This window comes from Tupaia chinensis, unplaced genomic scaffold (assembly GCF_000334495.1).
Source record: "Tupaia chinensis unplaced genomic scaffold, TupChi_1.0 Scaffold000032_1, whole genome shotgun sequence".
Taxonomy (NCBI): Eukaryota; Metazoa; Chordata; class Mammalia; order Scandentia; family Tupaiidae; genus Tupaia; species Tupaia belangeri.
Window position 1 is genome coordinate 296799 of NW_006159462.1, and position 16042 is coordinate 312840.

The 16042-nt window shown below is 34.6% G+C and overlaps 1 protein-coding gene across 1 annotated transcript in view; it reads right to left on the reverse strand.

Moving 5' to 3' along the window:
* The window catches only part of CSMD3 (CUB and Sushi multiple domains 3), a gene marked incomplete at its 3' end in the record, with an annotated part of 1277483 nt that overhangs the window by 296679 nt on the left and 964762 nt on the right, over positions 1 to 16042 (reverse strand). The window contains exon 25 of the mRNA XM_027771421.1: positions 2371 to 2562. Within this exon, the coding sequence (XP_027627222.1) occupies positions 2371 to 2562 (192 nt within the window). The remainder of the gene's footprint in view (positions 1 to 2370; positions 2563 to 16042) is intronic.

Here is a 16042-nt window from a genome sequence, read left to right on the forward strand (position 1 = left end):
CATTTGGCTTTTCAACTGCATAATTTATAATAGACCATCAAACGTAAGTGTTTTCCTGAGTTTTGTGAGTGCTTTAACAATTTATTCAACCCACAAAGGGGATTGTAGGGCTCCTGACTTATAAAGGATAAGACAGAAGTATGCAAGGCCCAGGCTGGCAGTTGGTAACTGAAATGGAAGTAGTCTTCTCCAAGTAAACCTTAACCTTCAGTGTGTGTACTCATGTCAGGCACTCAGAACAGACCTGAATCATGATGGGACCAGCAGTTAAGTCACTGGACTCCCATGTAGTCGAACATGGTTCGAGTCCCAGACCATATGGCTTAAAACTCAGGAGTCACATGCGCATGTATGCCCAAAATCCTGATAAAACTCAGGAGTCACATGCGCATGCATGCCCAAAATCCTGAGAGAAGAATGGAGGAAAAGGGATTGCAGCGTGATTTCTTACATTCTGTCTCTCTGTCTCTCCAGTGAATGCATGTGCCCTGTAACAAAAAAAAAAAAGAAAAAGAAAAGAAAAGAACTGAACTGAATTTCAAGTCTTCAGGTTGTTATCCAAGAAGTAGAAGAACAGATTGGTGAGGAAGAAACACATACATTCAGCAATAAAATTGCTGTAAATAGAGATAATGTTTTTTCTTTACAGCCCAGAATAACTACAATGATCATATCATCAAATTCTAAAATCTAGTAAAAATATGTGAAACCATAACTTCCCAAGTGATGAGAATATGTCCACTGAAAATGTACATTTGGACTTTGCTTTTGTAATCTTAGAAGTGAAACAATGTCATATTTAAACATGCTTTATTAAAAAGTAATATAGTCATAAGCTTGATGAACTTCAGATTTGTATATTTTTCTGCTCCAGAAAATATATAATTCTCAGAAATCTTCACAGGAAAAAAAATATAGAAACTAATATTGTTATTCTGAGGTGTAAAAAAATACTTCTGTGTTTCTGCAGAGTTCAGGCTTTTTGCATGAAGTTGGTAAAACTGAGACTATGCGCTAAGAGAAATCCTTGATAACTTAATTTGTAACTGTATAAATAGTGAGAACTCCAGGGAGATTTGCCCAACTGTGGAAGTTTTTTGAAAAAGGATGAAGCCTAGAAATTTATAGCTATCTCTAGGTTATAAAGGCTGGAGACACAGTGGGCTAATCTGGTCCCTGGAGAGAAATATTTACTTTCCATAAGGTTAAAATGAGAAACCACAATCTTCATGCAGCTCCAAGGAAGTTTTTCTCCCTGTATTCAGAAGGGAGAAGGAAAAAGCTGCCTTAAGCAGAACTAGTCAATTTTTTCCATCCCTTGCCACTTGTTTTTGTTTGGTTTTGTTTTTGTCTTATAATTTCCAAGTTTTTATTATGTTGCTACAGGGAAAAGGACTGGATCAAAGGAGAGCTGGCATGGACATCATGACTGTTATTTAATAATAACTACAATCAATTTTTTTTTTTTTTAGAAGGAACGTTATGTCAAATAAAAAAAAAAAAAAAAAAAAGAAGAAGAGAGAAGAATAAAAAAAGGATTTGAGTCAATTTTATCTGAATAGGCCTAATAGAATGAATTTCTGCCTCCCTAAATACCAGCAAGAAATTAAGATGGCTAAAAAGGATCACTGCTTGTTTGTTCTATGCCGAGGACTTGGTGTTTTGGTAGAATAGTTTTTGTTGTTGTTGTCCCTGTATTCCAACCTGGCACCTATTCATCTTTGGAGAAGGAAAAAACACAAGAGGTCTCCATTAACCCTGGTCTATATACTCTCCACCTCCCACCTAACTACTGACTCATTAACTGATCTCAAAGATGGTAGGAATAAAATAGTACCTATCTGTTCAAAGAGAGACAATGATCATTCCCAATATTTGTGTAAGCACTGAGTGTGTGTCTGTGTGCATGTGTATGAATTTTTTAAATGCATATAAAAAGAATCTCTTTGAAATTATTGAGAATAGTTTACTGTTCTTTAAATCAATGTTGATTCTAAGATGGGAAATAATTTACTCCATTAAAACAAATCTGGTCAATGTGATTCAATAAATATGTATGTCTTAACATTTTTATGGTGAGTTAAATTTTATATCAAGATAGCAGAAATAGAATCACTTCATACAGACCATATTATCTAGAAAAAAAACTGTACACATTCATAACATTATGAAATGTACCTTTTAATGGCAAATTAAAAAAATAAATAAATAAATTTTAAATAAAAGGATTTTGGCACATTTAAACCAAATTCATTGACTTCTTGATTTAAGTTATGAGTTAGTGTGAACAGAGAGAATCATTTGAAAATGTAGTATATAATTAGTAACATTTCTATATAAATATTTAAGAAAAATATCAGAGTATCTTACCAATACAGGAAGGCAGAGGATAGTCCCACGCTCTTCTCTCTCCTGTCATGCACTTGAGAAGGCTACTCCCATGGAGAGTATAGCCAGGATTGCATCCGTAAATGATGGTGCTACCAGCAAAGTGGCCTTGGTCACTAATCTTGTATCCAAATTGTGGAATGCCAGGATCTTCACAATGAGAAAGCTCAAAACCTGAGAGAAAAATAGAAATTGATTAAAGGGATTTAGTAGGATTTAAAAGATACAAATTATTTATTTCCTTTATTGCATATTTACTTTTACTAGTAGAATTCCTGTTACTCTAATAAATTTTGATAGTATACAATCATCACACTTTCTTTTTTTTTCAAAATGAGGAGTTGTTGTATTTTTCAAGTTTATCAATGGTACCATGGTCTATATGATTATATCATGGTTTGTTGTATTAAATTACTGCCTACTTCAACAGATTTGCAGATAATATTAGATTCTGACAGTGACATTGTGATATAATAAGAAAAATATATTTGGTATTTGTCCCTGGTTCCTGTCACAGAACTCCTAAAACCTTTGGAATTTTCTGAATGACAGGAGTGAAAGGAACATCTTTTTTATTCACAATAAGCCCCTTTCACCCATACATGACTTTATAAAAATAGATTATTCTTGGAGGATGGGAGCTTATTGTCAGAGGAACTAACCATGTGATTAGAGGGTTGGAACTTTCAGTTCCTCCCTAAACACATTTTCAGTGAGGGAAGAGGGACAGAAATTTGTGTTAATCACTAGTAATCATGACTTAAACACATCTATGTAATGGAGTCTCCATAAAAGTCCTGTGTTAGAGTGATTCTAACAACTCCCAGATTTAGGAAGTGCATCCACATGCTGGAAGGATGGTGCATCCCAAGTCCAGTGAGGACAGACCAGACGCTCCTGTAACCCAGGGCTCCTCCAGGCCTCACCTATGTTCATTTTCATTTGGCTTTTCAACTGCATAATTTATAATAGACCATCAAACGTAAGTGTTTTCCTGAGTTTTGTGAGTGCTTTAACAATTTATTCAACCCACAAAGGGGATTGTAGGGCTCCTGACTTATAAAGGATAAGACAGAAGTATGCAAGGCCCAGGCTGGCAGTTGGTAACTGAAATGGAAGTAGTCTTCTCCAAGTAAACCTTAACCTTCAGTGTGTGTACTCATGTCAGGCACTCAGAACAGACCTGAATCATGATGGGACCAGCAGTTAAGTCACTGGACTCCCATGTAGTCGAACATGGTTCGAGTCCCAGACCATATGGCTTAAAACTCAGGAGTCACATGCGCATGCATGCCCAAAATCCTGAGAGAAGAATGGAGGAAAAGGGATTGCAGCGTGATTTCTTACATTCTGTCTCTCTGTCTCTCCAGTGAATGCATGTGCCCTGTAACAAAAAAAAAAAAGAAAAAGAAAAGAAAAGAACTGAACTGAATTTCAAGTCTTCAGGTTGTTATCCAAGAAGTAGAAGAACAGATTGGTGAGGAAGAAACACATACATTCAGCAATAAAATTGCTGTAAATAGAGATAATGTTTTTTCTTTACAGCCCAGAATAACTACAATGATCATATCATCAAATTCTAAAATCTAGTAAAAATATGTGAAACCATAACTTCCCAAGTGATGAGAATATGTCCACTGAAAATGTACATTTGGACTTTGCTTTTGTAATCTTAGAAGTGAAACAATGTCATATTTAAACATGCTTTATTAAAAAGTAATATAGTCATAAGCTTGATGAACTTCAGATTTGTATATTTTTCTGCTCCAGAAAATATATAATTCTCAGAAATCTTCACAGGAAAAAAAATATAGAAACTAATATTGTTATTCTGAGGTGTAAAAAAATACTTCTGTGTTTCTGCAGAGTTCAGGCTTTTTGCATGAAGTTGGTAAAACTGAGACTATGCGCTAAGAGAAATCCTTGATAACTTAATTTGTAACTGTATAAATAGTGAGAACTCCAGGGAGATTTGCCCAACTGTGGAAGTTTTTTGAAAAAGGATGAAGCCTAGAAATTTATAGCTATCTCTAGGTTATAAAGGCTGGAGACACAGTGGGCTAATCTGGTCCCTGGAGAGAAATATTTACTTTCCATAAGGTTAAAATGAGAAACCACAATCTTCATGCAGCTCCAAGGAAGTTTTTCTCCCTGTATTCAGAAGGGAGAAGGAAAAAGCTGCCTTAAGCAGAACTAGCCAATTTTTTCCATCCCTTGCCACTTGTTTTTGTTTGGTTTTGTTTTTGTCTTATAATTTCCAAGTTTTTATTATGTTGCTACAGGGAAAAGGACTGGATCAAAGGAGAGCTGGCATGGACATCATGACTGTTATTTAATAATAACTACAATCAATTTTTTTTTTTTTTAGAGAGAAATTTTTGCTATAGGGCATGTGATTACCAGAGAGACAGAAAGTGAAAATCATCCGCCAGGGGGAATGGCCATGCCACAATGCCTTCTATTCCATTCTCCTCTTGGAATTTGGGGCACACATGTACACACATGCCCAGCATGAGTTTCAAGCTGCTGGGTCCAGGACTCCCCCTGCAGTTGGTCATGTGAGAGTCCAGCACCTCAACCACCACACCACCTTCTGACCCAAGCCACTCTTAACTTAATGACACACCTGTTCAATGACCTTAGGACTTATGATCAATTCTCTAGTACAGGGAATCCTATTTCTTAGTCTGTGATGAGTCTCAGGAATACCCTTTCTTCCACTTTGTCTCATTCCCACAATCAGTTAGTATCCACTAAATGAATTAGCAATCATGCAAGACTACTATTTTTGTTTATAAATTCATACATATTGAGAAATACATACTCTATGGGGCCATGAGACACCACAAGATACCTGCCTTTACACTCCTTGCTTATTAATCAATTCATTTAACTATCTAGCTGTTAGGTGAGGAGTGCCTGTAATTTGTCTATGTCCTGAATACTTCATGATCATAGTCAGAGTAAAATTTAAAAAGAAATCAAGTTGGAATATTAAAATCTTTTTTTAGAGAATTATTTATTCAATTTAATTTATTCATTCATTCATTCTAACTTGACCAGAGAGCGAGAGAGCGAAGCAGGAAAGTGGGAAAGCAAGCCACCAGATCTGGGACTCGAACCACAGATGGCCATGTGAGAGTGTCCAGTGCCTTAACTACCACACCACCTGTTGATCCCAGAATATTAAAATCTTAATAGTCATAGCACAATATACTGTTAAGATCTGGAAGGAACTAATAAAAGGTACTTTATAACTTAAGCCCAACTTGATACTTCAGGTCAATTGAGCATCTCTGAACTGCTCCAAAATCTGAAACTGTTTTGAGCACTGACATGGTGCCACAAATGGTAATTCCGCACCAGATCTCATGCTCATGTGTTGGATCACATTCAAAACATTGCAATACAAAAATATAATACTATGCACACATAGTGGTGTGCTCTGGTAAGGTGTTGTTGATCTACAACCTTAGGCCATATGGGAGGCCTAGGTTCAATTCCTGGCCCACGCTAATAACTGGGCAGTACAGTGTACCTATCAGCCCAGCTCCTTAGGAAGCTGAGGTAGAAAAATTGCCACAAAGCAAGATCTAGTCTTACAAATCAAATAAACTGGGCCCATATCCAAGATATTTCGTTATGTATACGTAAATACTTCAAAATTTAAAGAAACCTAAAATTCGTAAGAGTTTTGATCAAAAGTTTTGATTACTATCAAAATCCGAGCTTTCTAGCTATGTAGTTATTATGTCTTTCAGGTTTTCCAAACATGTAAATAAAGGATAAATGATAGAATGAGTGGACCAAAAATATCTTCAAATATATATCTTTTATAGCTTCTAAGAATAGAGAATTATAAAAGACAGCCTGCATAGCTTCATGTATAAAGGAACTCGCTTCCAACAAAAATATGTTGGACAAAAAAATGATACATTAAATGATATGCTGATCAAAAAAGGATTTGCTTTTTTTTATAGAAATAGATTTTTGACCAAATGAACCTAGATTAGAACTAAAATGTCAAAAGCACATATTAGCTCATTGATATCAAATTGCTAATTGGCCATACTTCCTACAGTGCCCAAACACATAAAATCATCAGAACTTATACAGCTTCAAATACTGACTTTCTCCTATAATTTCTGTGTGTCAAGAAAAGTATTAGCTCTCAGACAATGTAAGGAACCCTTCCTGGTTTTCTTGCAGGGGGGATTTTAATCATGCCCTCCTCTCTATACCTTTTTTTTTTCTCTATACCTTTTAATTTGTGAGTGATCATGTGTTTATTGTTTGTTTGTTTGTTTGTTTTCCTATAGGATGGAATTATTCTTTTTTCCTCTTTTCCACAGTGCCTGCTCAGCACAAATCCTGGCAGAAGGCAAATGTTCAATAATGCTTGTGGGGACCAGCAGTTAGTGTAATGGCTATGTCACTGAACTCTCATGTAGTTCACCACGGTTCAAGTCCCAGACCTGGTGGCTTACACTCATTCCGGGCACGTGTGCGTGCGTGCCCAGGATCCCAAGAGGAGAATGGAGGAGAAGGGATTGTGATGTGGACATACCCCCTGGGGGGGTGATTTCTCACTTTCTATCTCTCTGTCTCTCTCTCTGTCTATCTGGCAAGTGCATGCACCCTATAGCAAAAACCTCTTCAAAAAACAAAACAAAGCAAAACAAAAATAATGCTTATGAATAAATAGAAATTTTTAGATGCAAGTATTTCTACGACAAACTGAAAAAATAAAGTAATACTGATAAGAAATTAAATTTGAGAGACAATAATAACTTTTGTTTTTTTGGAGAGGTTTTTGCTATAGGGTGTGTGCACTCTCCAGAAAGACAGAGAGAGACAGAGAGACAGAAAGCGAGAAATCACCCCTCAGAGGGGATGGCCATGCCACAATCCCTTCTCCGCCATTTTCCTCTCGGGGTCTTGGACATGCACACACATGTGCCCGGCGTGAGTTTAAGCTGCCGGGTCAGAACTTGAACCGCAGTCGACTACATGGCAGTTCAGTGACATAGCCATTACACTAACTACTGTTTCCAGGCAATAATAACTTTTTAAAATCCTTAAAAATATCCTGTATGGATCAGTTTGTGACAGCCCCATTCATTTGGGTAAAAAGAAATATGTGTTAAAATAAGGCAAATGCAGAGACAGAGACAGACCAAAGGTTAGTAGTCATTAACTCAAATTGTAACATATATCATGAAAAAATAAAGGATACCTGGTCCGACAAGTCAGTCTTTTAAGAGAGACAGCAAAAGTAGACCTCCAATTTTCAGAACACATTACTTTGTATGGATTTGCATATTTAATATTACATTTACAGCAGTCCTGCTCAAAAATTACAAGTCTGCATTCATTCTACGAGATATATTACTCAGTTTATCACTCAAGATGCAACAGCTTTTGAGTTTTACCATGTATCATTTCTCAAAATAAAAATGGAAATCAAGTCCTGTTTTCAAGGTTTATTACCAAATTCATCCTTCCTTAATTTGAATGTTCTGTAAATGTGGCTGGCAATTGCTGATGATGAGGTAAAACAGACATATTCTTTGTAAATTAAGATAATTTATAATACTTTGCATTGTAGATGGAAATGCGCATGGACAATAGCGTATAAGCTACACAGCACAACATAATTTAGTTCAATTTGGTGGAATTATTGTTGATTATTCATAAATATTCAGAGCTCTCTTAACTTTATGGAAACGTTCAGCTGCCAAGTCTTTTCACCGAAAAACTCAAATACTTGAAACTGACAATTAAATAAAGATGTGTATGAGAAATCACATATACTACAAATATCCATCATTCCTTGTGAAATCTGATACTTTGATGAAAATTTTCAGAGCAAAAAAATGAGCTGAAAATCTGTTGATTCTGACTTTCTGAATAATTTAAACTGAGGTCTAATTCCTTCTCTGCCACCATGTAGTATATTTCTCCAAATATTTCTAGTTTATTTTTAAGTTATTATTTGAAAACTACAAAAGAGTTCAAAGAATAATATAATAAACTCACCGTCTGGCTAGATCAGACTCAAGTATTGTATCATAGTTGCTTCAGATTAATTCACATTAGCATTCACATTAATATTCATATTCATTGATTCATATTCATATGAATATTACTAAGAAAAACATTGCAAGATGAGTTAAAGCTTCTTTTGCATCTTTCCATAATCCCTTTCAGCCTTTCCTCTCTAGTCAACATTCTAATTAGTAAATATTCTGAGAACTAATAAATATTACGACTTAATGTATTAGTCTTACAAACAGTTTTACCACATATCTATTGGTATATGAGCAATATATACAAAGTTTTGTAATATTTACACATTGTTTTAGTAATAAACTGAATTTTAGAATTCTCCCAAGGCTTTATTTATTGCTCAATGTGTGTATTTATCTTTATTTTTACGTGTGCATGCACAGACACTACACACCGATTTTATTCACTTTAGCTCCTCTGTGCTATGCCATTGGAAACATATGCCAGAACTGACTCGTTCATTTTGCAGCTGATGAGCATTTACATTGTTGTCACAGGCCGTACATCTTTGTCTCCTCTTGCACATGTGCGAATGTTTCTACAGGGCATGTGTCATGCAGGTATCAAAGGTCAGTGCAAGATTTGACCGAAATCTGCTAATCTTCTGCTTAATTTTGTCTTGGAATTCTAACCTCAACATAATTTTTCTCAATTTATTTATGAACAATGTGTCCCACATAGGATGATGTCATATCTCATCAGCAAAACACACAAAACATGTTGTTACCAATAATACAAACATATCACATCACATAGAAATATGTCTAGAAATTCACTTTTTAAATGTAAGTAAATACATTGGATGTAATGTAAAATAAAAAGATCCTTACATGCTTTAATATTTTTTTAATTCTGTTAAGGTATAAGTATATATTTAATATTATAAAAATTAATTTCCAGAGTACCTAACGGTCATTGAAGATATGTTAAATTCATATATCAGAAGTAAAAACTTTCGAAGGGACCAGCAGTTAACCTAACGGCTATGTCACTTAACTCACATCTAGTAGCTGCGGTTTGAGTCTCAGACTTAGTAACTTAAACTCACGCCAGGCGCATTCTCCTCTCCTGAGAGGAGAATGGAGGATAAGGGATTGCAGCGTGGCCATCCCCCCTGGGGGGTGATTTCTCATTTTCTGTTTCTCTGTTTCTCTGGCAAGCGCATGCACTCTGTAGCAAAAACCTCTCCAAAAAAAAAAAAAAAGTAAAAACTTTCAAATTGCTAAATAAAAAGAGGAATTGACTGATAAAAAGGAAAAAGGAAACTAAAAAAATTGTGTTAGCTCATGGTGAGACAAATATGATTGTTGAAATATACATGTCGATAAATTTTGAAATAACCATTCAAGGAAACAAATGCAGATTAGATTATTCTACAATATTTTAATATCTATAGAATTGTTTGATGGACTTAATTTATAATATTAAGCAGAATTATCTTTAAGAACCATATTTAATATTTGGTATTACTGCCATTAGACGAGTCTTGCAGGAAAAGGTCTTCATAATTTTTTAATATATAATGAAAAGATACATAAAATAGAATGTCAATTTTGCCACCTCTAAATTCATAACCAGGAAATACTGTAAGACAATGTACAAAGCTATGGTAGTCTTTTATCCACACAGAAAAAAAGAATATAAAAGGAATAACAAATAGAAGAAGGTGTTGAAGAACCATTTTGCATTAATTCATTTCTTACTAATCAAATTAATTTTTAAAAAGTTAATTTATGTGTCTTTCTCACTAAAGAAACTATATGAAACATCAAACTTTGAAGTTACAAGTTTACCACTGTGATAAGAAGCCACTTTAGAACAATGTTTTAAGTAGATAATTCCTTACAGTTTTGAGTGTATATAGTTAAGAATTTAAGCAACAAAGCTTATATAAAGTATTGGTTTCTAAAGTTAAAATACAAGATTCTTTATTTTTTTTAATTACCAATATATTGAGTACTACTTTTAAAGTTTTGAGTAGAAAATATGTTAATTGACAGACTTCCCGTGATTTTAACCTGTTCCCCATTCAAAGGTTAGTAAATTATTTAAATTGCTACTTTGTGTATTGTACATCATAAATTTGTACCTTATTTTGGAGTGATGGTATTCAGCTTTGACAAAAAATTACTTTGGTCAAATCATCAGTCACTTGGTATTTGGCCAAAATGTATAGTTGAGTCACTCTAAATATATCCAAGAATGGAATTTTATTAGATATTGCTGAATTACTCCTTTAGGCAACTTTACCAAGTTACATTTCTCAAAGTTTCTGAGTTTTGATTTCTGCAAACTGCCATCAGCACTTGGTGTTGTACAGCTTTAGAATTTTAAATATTTACAAGTGTGAAATAGTGAGATTTTTATTTTGGTTTTAATTTTTATTACTTAACTTCTATTATTTTAGGCATATTTTATTTTGTTTATTGACAAAATACTTTAGAACTGTTTTTAGCCTTTATTTTTTCTTTTAGACTATTTTCTATTGACTTGTGGGATCATTATAGGCAAAAAATCATATATAGTAGCTTTATTATTGCTTATTTTCTATTTGCATTTATATATATTCTAAGAAAAAATTAGGGAGTATGTTTTTCTGTTATATAAAAATATTTCATAGGGGACCAGAAGTTGGCATATGGCTATGTTGCTGGACTCCCATGTAGTCAGCCATGGTTCGAGTGCAAGACCCAGAGGCTTAAACTCACGCCGGGTGCGTGTGCGTGCATGCCCAAGATCCTGAGAGGAGAAGGGATTACGGTGTGGACCTCCCCCATGGGGGGGGGTTATTTCTTATTTTCTGTCTGTCTTTCTGGCAAGAACATGCACCCTATAGCAAAAATCTCTCAAAAAAATAAAAAATATTTCCTAAAATGTCTGGTCTTTGTTTATGGTATGGCTTGCTAGTGAGAAGTCATTTAGAGAGGCAGAGAGAGAGAAAATGAGAAATAAACCCCCAGGGGAGAGGGCATCTCCACAGATCCTTCTCTTCCAGTTTTTCCCTGAGAATTGTGGGCATGTGTGCACAGCTGCCTGTTGTGATTTTATGTCGCTGGGTCCGGGACTCGAACTATGGCGGTCCATGTGGCAGTCCAGCATTTTAACTACTACACCACATTCTGGTCTCTTTTATTTTTTAATGTTAATGACCAGGACCCAGTGAGGAAAACAGTAGTCACATAGGTAGTGTGAGAAGCTAATTCAATACAAGATGCTTGAGGCTTTGACAATTTAGAAAGTGCAAAGGGAGTGAAAGTCAGAATACCAATGCTAAGAAATTTAGAGGAGCTGCTGCCACATATAACCACCTGCCAGCAGCACACTCCTGCTTGCAGCTGCTGGTGGCAAATACTTCGTCCACGCCACCTGCTAGCTGACAGGACTGCCTTTAATAGGCAGAATCTATGCAGAGATCCTTGCTAACAAGAAATTTTAGAAAATGTAGTTGCCAGGTTTTTAGTTTTGACACATCAAGGAAGTGCTTAGATGTGCAGGAATACTAGTGGCCAATGATAGATTTGAGATTGCATGTCTCATTTTAGAAATTTTTCTCTACCTTAAAGAAATAGCTATTCTAACATTTTTTCCTAAACATTTTGAAGTTTTTACAGTCATATGTAGGTCTTCAACCTGCCAGAAATTAATTTTATGTGATGTGAAAATTATTAGGTCCTTAGATTTTTAAGTTTAAATTTACAAAGCTTCTTATGATAATGTATATGGTAATGTCTTACATGACTAAAATGCACTGCATTCATGCTGGTAAAAACCATGTTGTACACTGTAAAGATGTACAGTGATTAAACGTAAATAAAAAATGAAAGAAAAAACAAAATCTCTGTGATGTGAAGACTATGAAAATTATAATGACAACTTGCTATTATAGTATGAAGGATTTATATTCAATGTTGTCTATGACAAATACAATAATTGAGAAATATTTCTTCAGGGCTAGCCTGTAGCCTGATGGTTAAGGTGGTTGGATTCCACATAGCTGACTATTCAGATTGAGTTCTGGGCCCAAAAGTTTGAAATCCATACTTGGTGCATGTGTGTGTGCCCAAAATCTGAAAAGGAAAGAGAATTAGAAAAAAGAGTGTAGCATGACCTTGCCTCATGGAGGTGCTTTCTCTCCTGCCCTCTCTCTCTCTCTCTCTTCCTCTATCTACCGCATTCACACATGCCTTCTAACTCAAAACAAAGAGTAAAAAAGAAAATTTCATTAGCATTTTAGTTAGAATACCTTGAATTAAATGGCAAAATATTAGTCAATACTTCCTTTATTGTCTGGTTAATTTCAAGACTTAATAAAGGAAATGCCAAAAATACCTGTTAAGTGGTTTACAGGCCTAAAACCATATGTAGTAGCTTTATAATTTATTTACTTTCTATTTCCATTTGCATTAAGTAAATTACAGTCTAAGAATAAAGTTAGAGTTAATAGATTATCTGATTATTTCTCATAGTTAACATTGCCAACAACACACTGGTAACTGAATTAAAGATTTTAAATAGGATAACTTATTTTATATTTATAAACCTAATATGAAAAAAGGCCATTCAAATCAACTAATGCCCATCTTTAAAAAGAATATGAAATTTGAAACAATTATGCTCCCTGTAGATTATTGAATCATTTCAGGCAATAAAACTAGAAGACTAAAAATGTCCAAATATATTTGAAGTTTTCCCTAGAGATAATGGACATTTCTCCAGAGGATTTTTGTTGTTAGTAAATTAGATGTGTAGAGGAGATACCAAGAGAATAAAAACTTAGAGGTGCTATCTAATAATTGGGGAGCATGGATTATCAGGTCAAGTTTAGCAACAATGAATATTCCAGCAAAAAGTACAAGTTAGCTCTGCAATGGATGGTTTTTAAAACTACCCAATTCTTTCTCCAAAATTAAAGAAGAGTAATTACAAATGACAAGAGTTAAAAGAATCTGTAATAAAACATTTCATACATGAAATAGTTTAGAGACTTTATGAACAACACAAGAGGTATTCCTTGATAGTAAATTTGGCCAATAAGAAAGAGTTTATATTCTTAAGAAATAAAATGATAAAAGTTTTCTTGGGAAGAATTGAATTATATATATATTACATGGGCAATTTAAAAAGATATTAAACTCATAAATTTAAAAATATTATATATATATATATATATTACATTTACATCGGGCAGTTTAAAAAGACATTAAATTCATAGATTTTTAAATATAAAATATTCAAAATTTACATTTGGAGACAGTATAGTATAGTGATTAAAAGCATGAATTTGGGGCCCATCTGCAGTTGCCCAGGCAGTAGAGGTGCTGGTACTCGATGCTGGAAGCCACATGGGTAGGCTCAGGTTCACATCCCAGATCTACCTGAACACCAAGTTGTCTTCGGACTGCTCATGTGACTGTGTGGGGGGGTCACAATATGAAGATCCTCCTGAGTGTGCATCTCCCTCCCTCCCTCTCTCTCTTTCTCTATTTCTCTCATAAAGAAAATAAACTTTAGAAAAAGAAAACAAAAACATGGATTCTATAGGCAGAGACCTTCAATTTAATTTCTATTTCTGCACTTCTTATCTATGTGACCTTGGGCAAGTAAGGTACCTTTCTTGTGCTACATATTTCCTTCTCTTCATATTGAGTATAATAGTATCTATTTCACAGGGTTATATCTTATACCTAGTAAGTGGTAAGTAACAATTAACTATTTTATTTTAAATTATGATTATTATTAGTTAGAAGGTACACGTCATGGCTAGAGAGAAGCAAGCATCCTCTATGGGAATTGTCATGCCACAATCCCTTTTCATCCATCTTTCTCTCATTTGGGGATTTTGAGCTTGCATGTTTTGTAAGCTGCTGAGTCTGAGCCTCCACTGTAAGGTAGGCCATGTGGGATCTGGCTGCCTCACCCAGCAGGCCACAGAGATATATTATATTTAACATTATAATATTGACTATTTATATGCCTCTTAAATACAGTCTAAGACTCTGATTACGTCCACCTTGCCCCTGCCTACTTTCCAACTTTATCTCTCACTCTGTTTCAATCTACTTGCTCATTCAGTCCCAGCCATACAACTCAAGTTCAGGCAGTCCTTTGGCCTTTATGCTTGGTAATATCTCTGCCTAGAACCCTCCTCCCCAAGATCTGTAGGTGGCCAGCTTTTCTTATCATTTAGGTATCAATTCAGGTAACATCTGGTCTAAGATGGAGTCACTGAAGAAGTTAGCTACAATAGTCCCATCTCCTGCCTATCACATTGTCCTATTATAAATTATTTCTAAATGCACTGTAAAGATGTATAGTGATTAAATGTAAATATTTATGTGTGTGTGTGTGTATATGTGTATACACACACACATATAAAGATGTAAAGTGATTAAATGCAAATGTATATGTGTGTGTACATATATATAAACTACTCATATATATGGGTTTATATATACACACACACAGAGTATATATGTATATATGTGTGTATAAATACCCATATATATTCGTTTATACATATATATATATGTATATATATATATGTATATACTTATACAAACACACATACGCAGAGAGAGAGAGACTCTATGCTGGAACTTTAATACATTGTTTTTTTGGAAGTGAAAATTGATATTTACAAATACTTTGGAAATGGGTTTTGAAGTATCTACTATACCTACATGTATTATACATACCCTATAGTACAAAATTCCACTCCAAAATTGCACAATATGAGGCCAGACGGTGATGCAGCAGTATAAAACTGCAGTTTACAAGGCAGACTTGGTCTACATGGTAGATTGCTGGTTCCTGGCAGAGGACCTCCTGTATGCCCATGATCCAGGCTGTCTGAGGCTGTGGGATGCATTGCCACATCAAGACCCTACCAGGGGTGACACATCTCTGTCTGCCTCTCTCTCTCTTACTTACTTATAGAGTAAATAAATCTATTTTTGATGCAAAAACAATTCTAAATTTAGTTCTTTTATATCTTGTTTATATGTTTCTTGTCTGTATTGCCCTACTAACATGGTAGTTCCATATTGGGCAGGAAGTTAGTTTTATTTATTGTTCTCTTTATGCTCAGAACACAAAACATTTCCCTGGAAGACATAAAATTTACACCTATTATCAAGTGAATAATTTCAACAAGAAAATAGTAAGTTTTAGTAGAGGAGTAAAAGGGAAGTTACAGCAGGTGACCAAATAACAGTGTTTTTACAATTTAATCTTTAAAGAGAGTAAAATAATACCAATTTAAGAAACTCACTCTTAAATATACATCAAAAGTTGTTCAGAGTTCCCTATTGGGTTTTGCCAAGTTCTCTTATAAGGTCATCCAAAGCAGATGGTGTATTAGGGAGGACATGGTATTATGATATAATTCTCCATCTAATTTTTCCTATTGTAGAAGGAAATGGTCATTTCCCCTTGCCTTACTCTTCTATGCACTTTAGGAAAAACAGCTATACCTTTATGGGTTCCATCTCACAGGGAAATTAACAACTAATATGTGTCATGTAAAGTGTCTGAAAATATGCCTCAGCTTTATTTAGGATGAGTTTCAGATTTCTTAAGGGAAAGA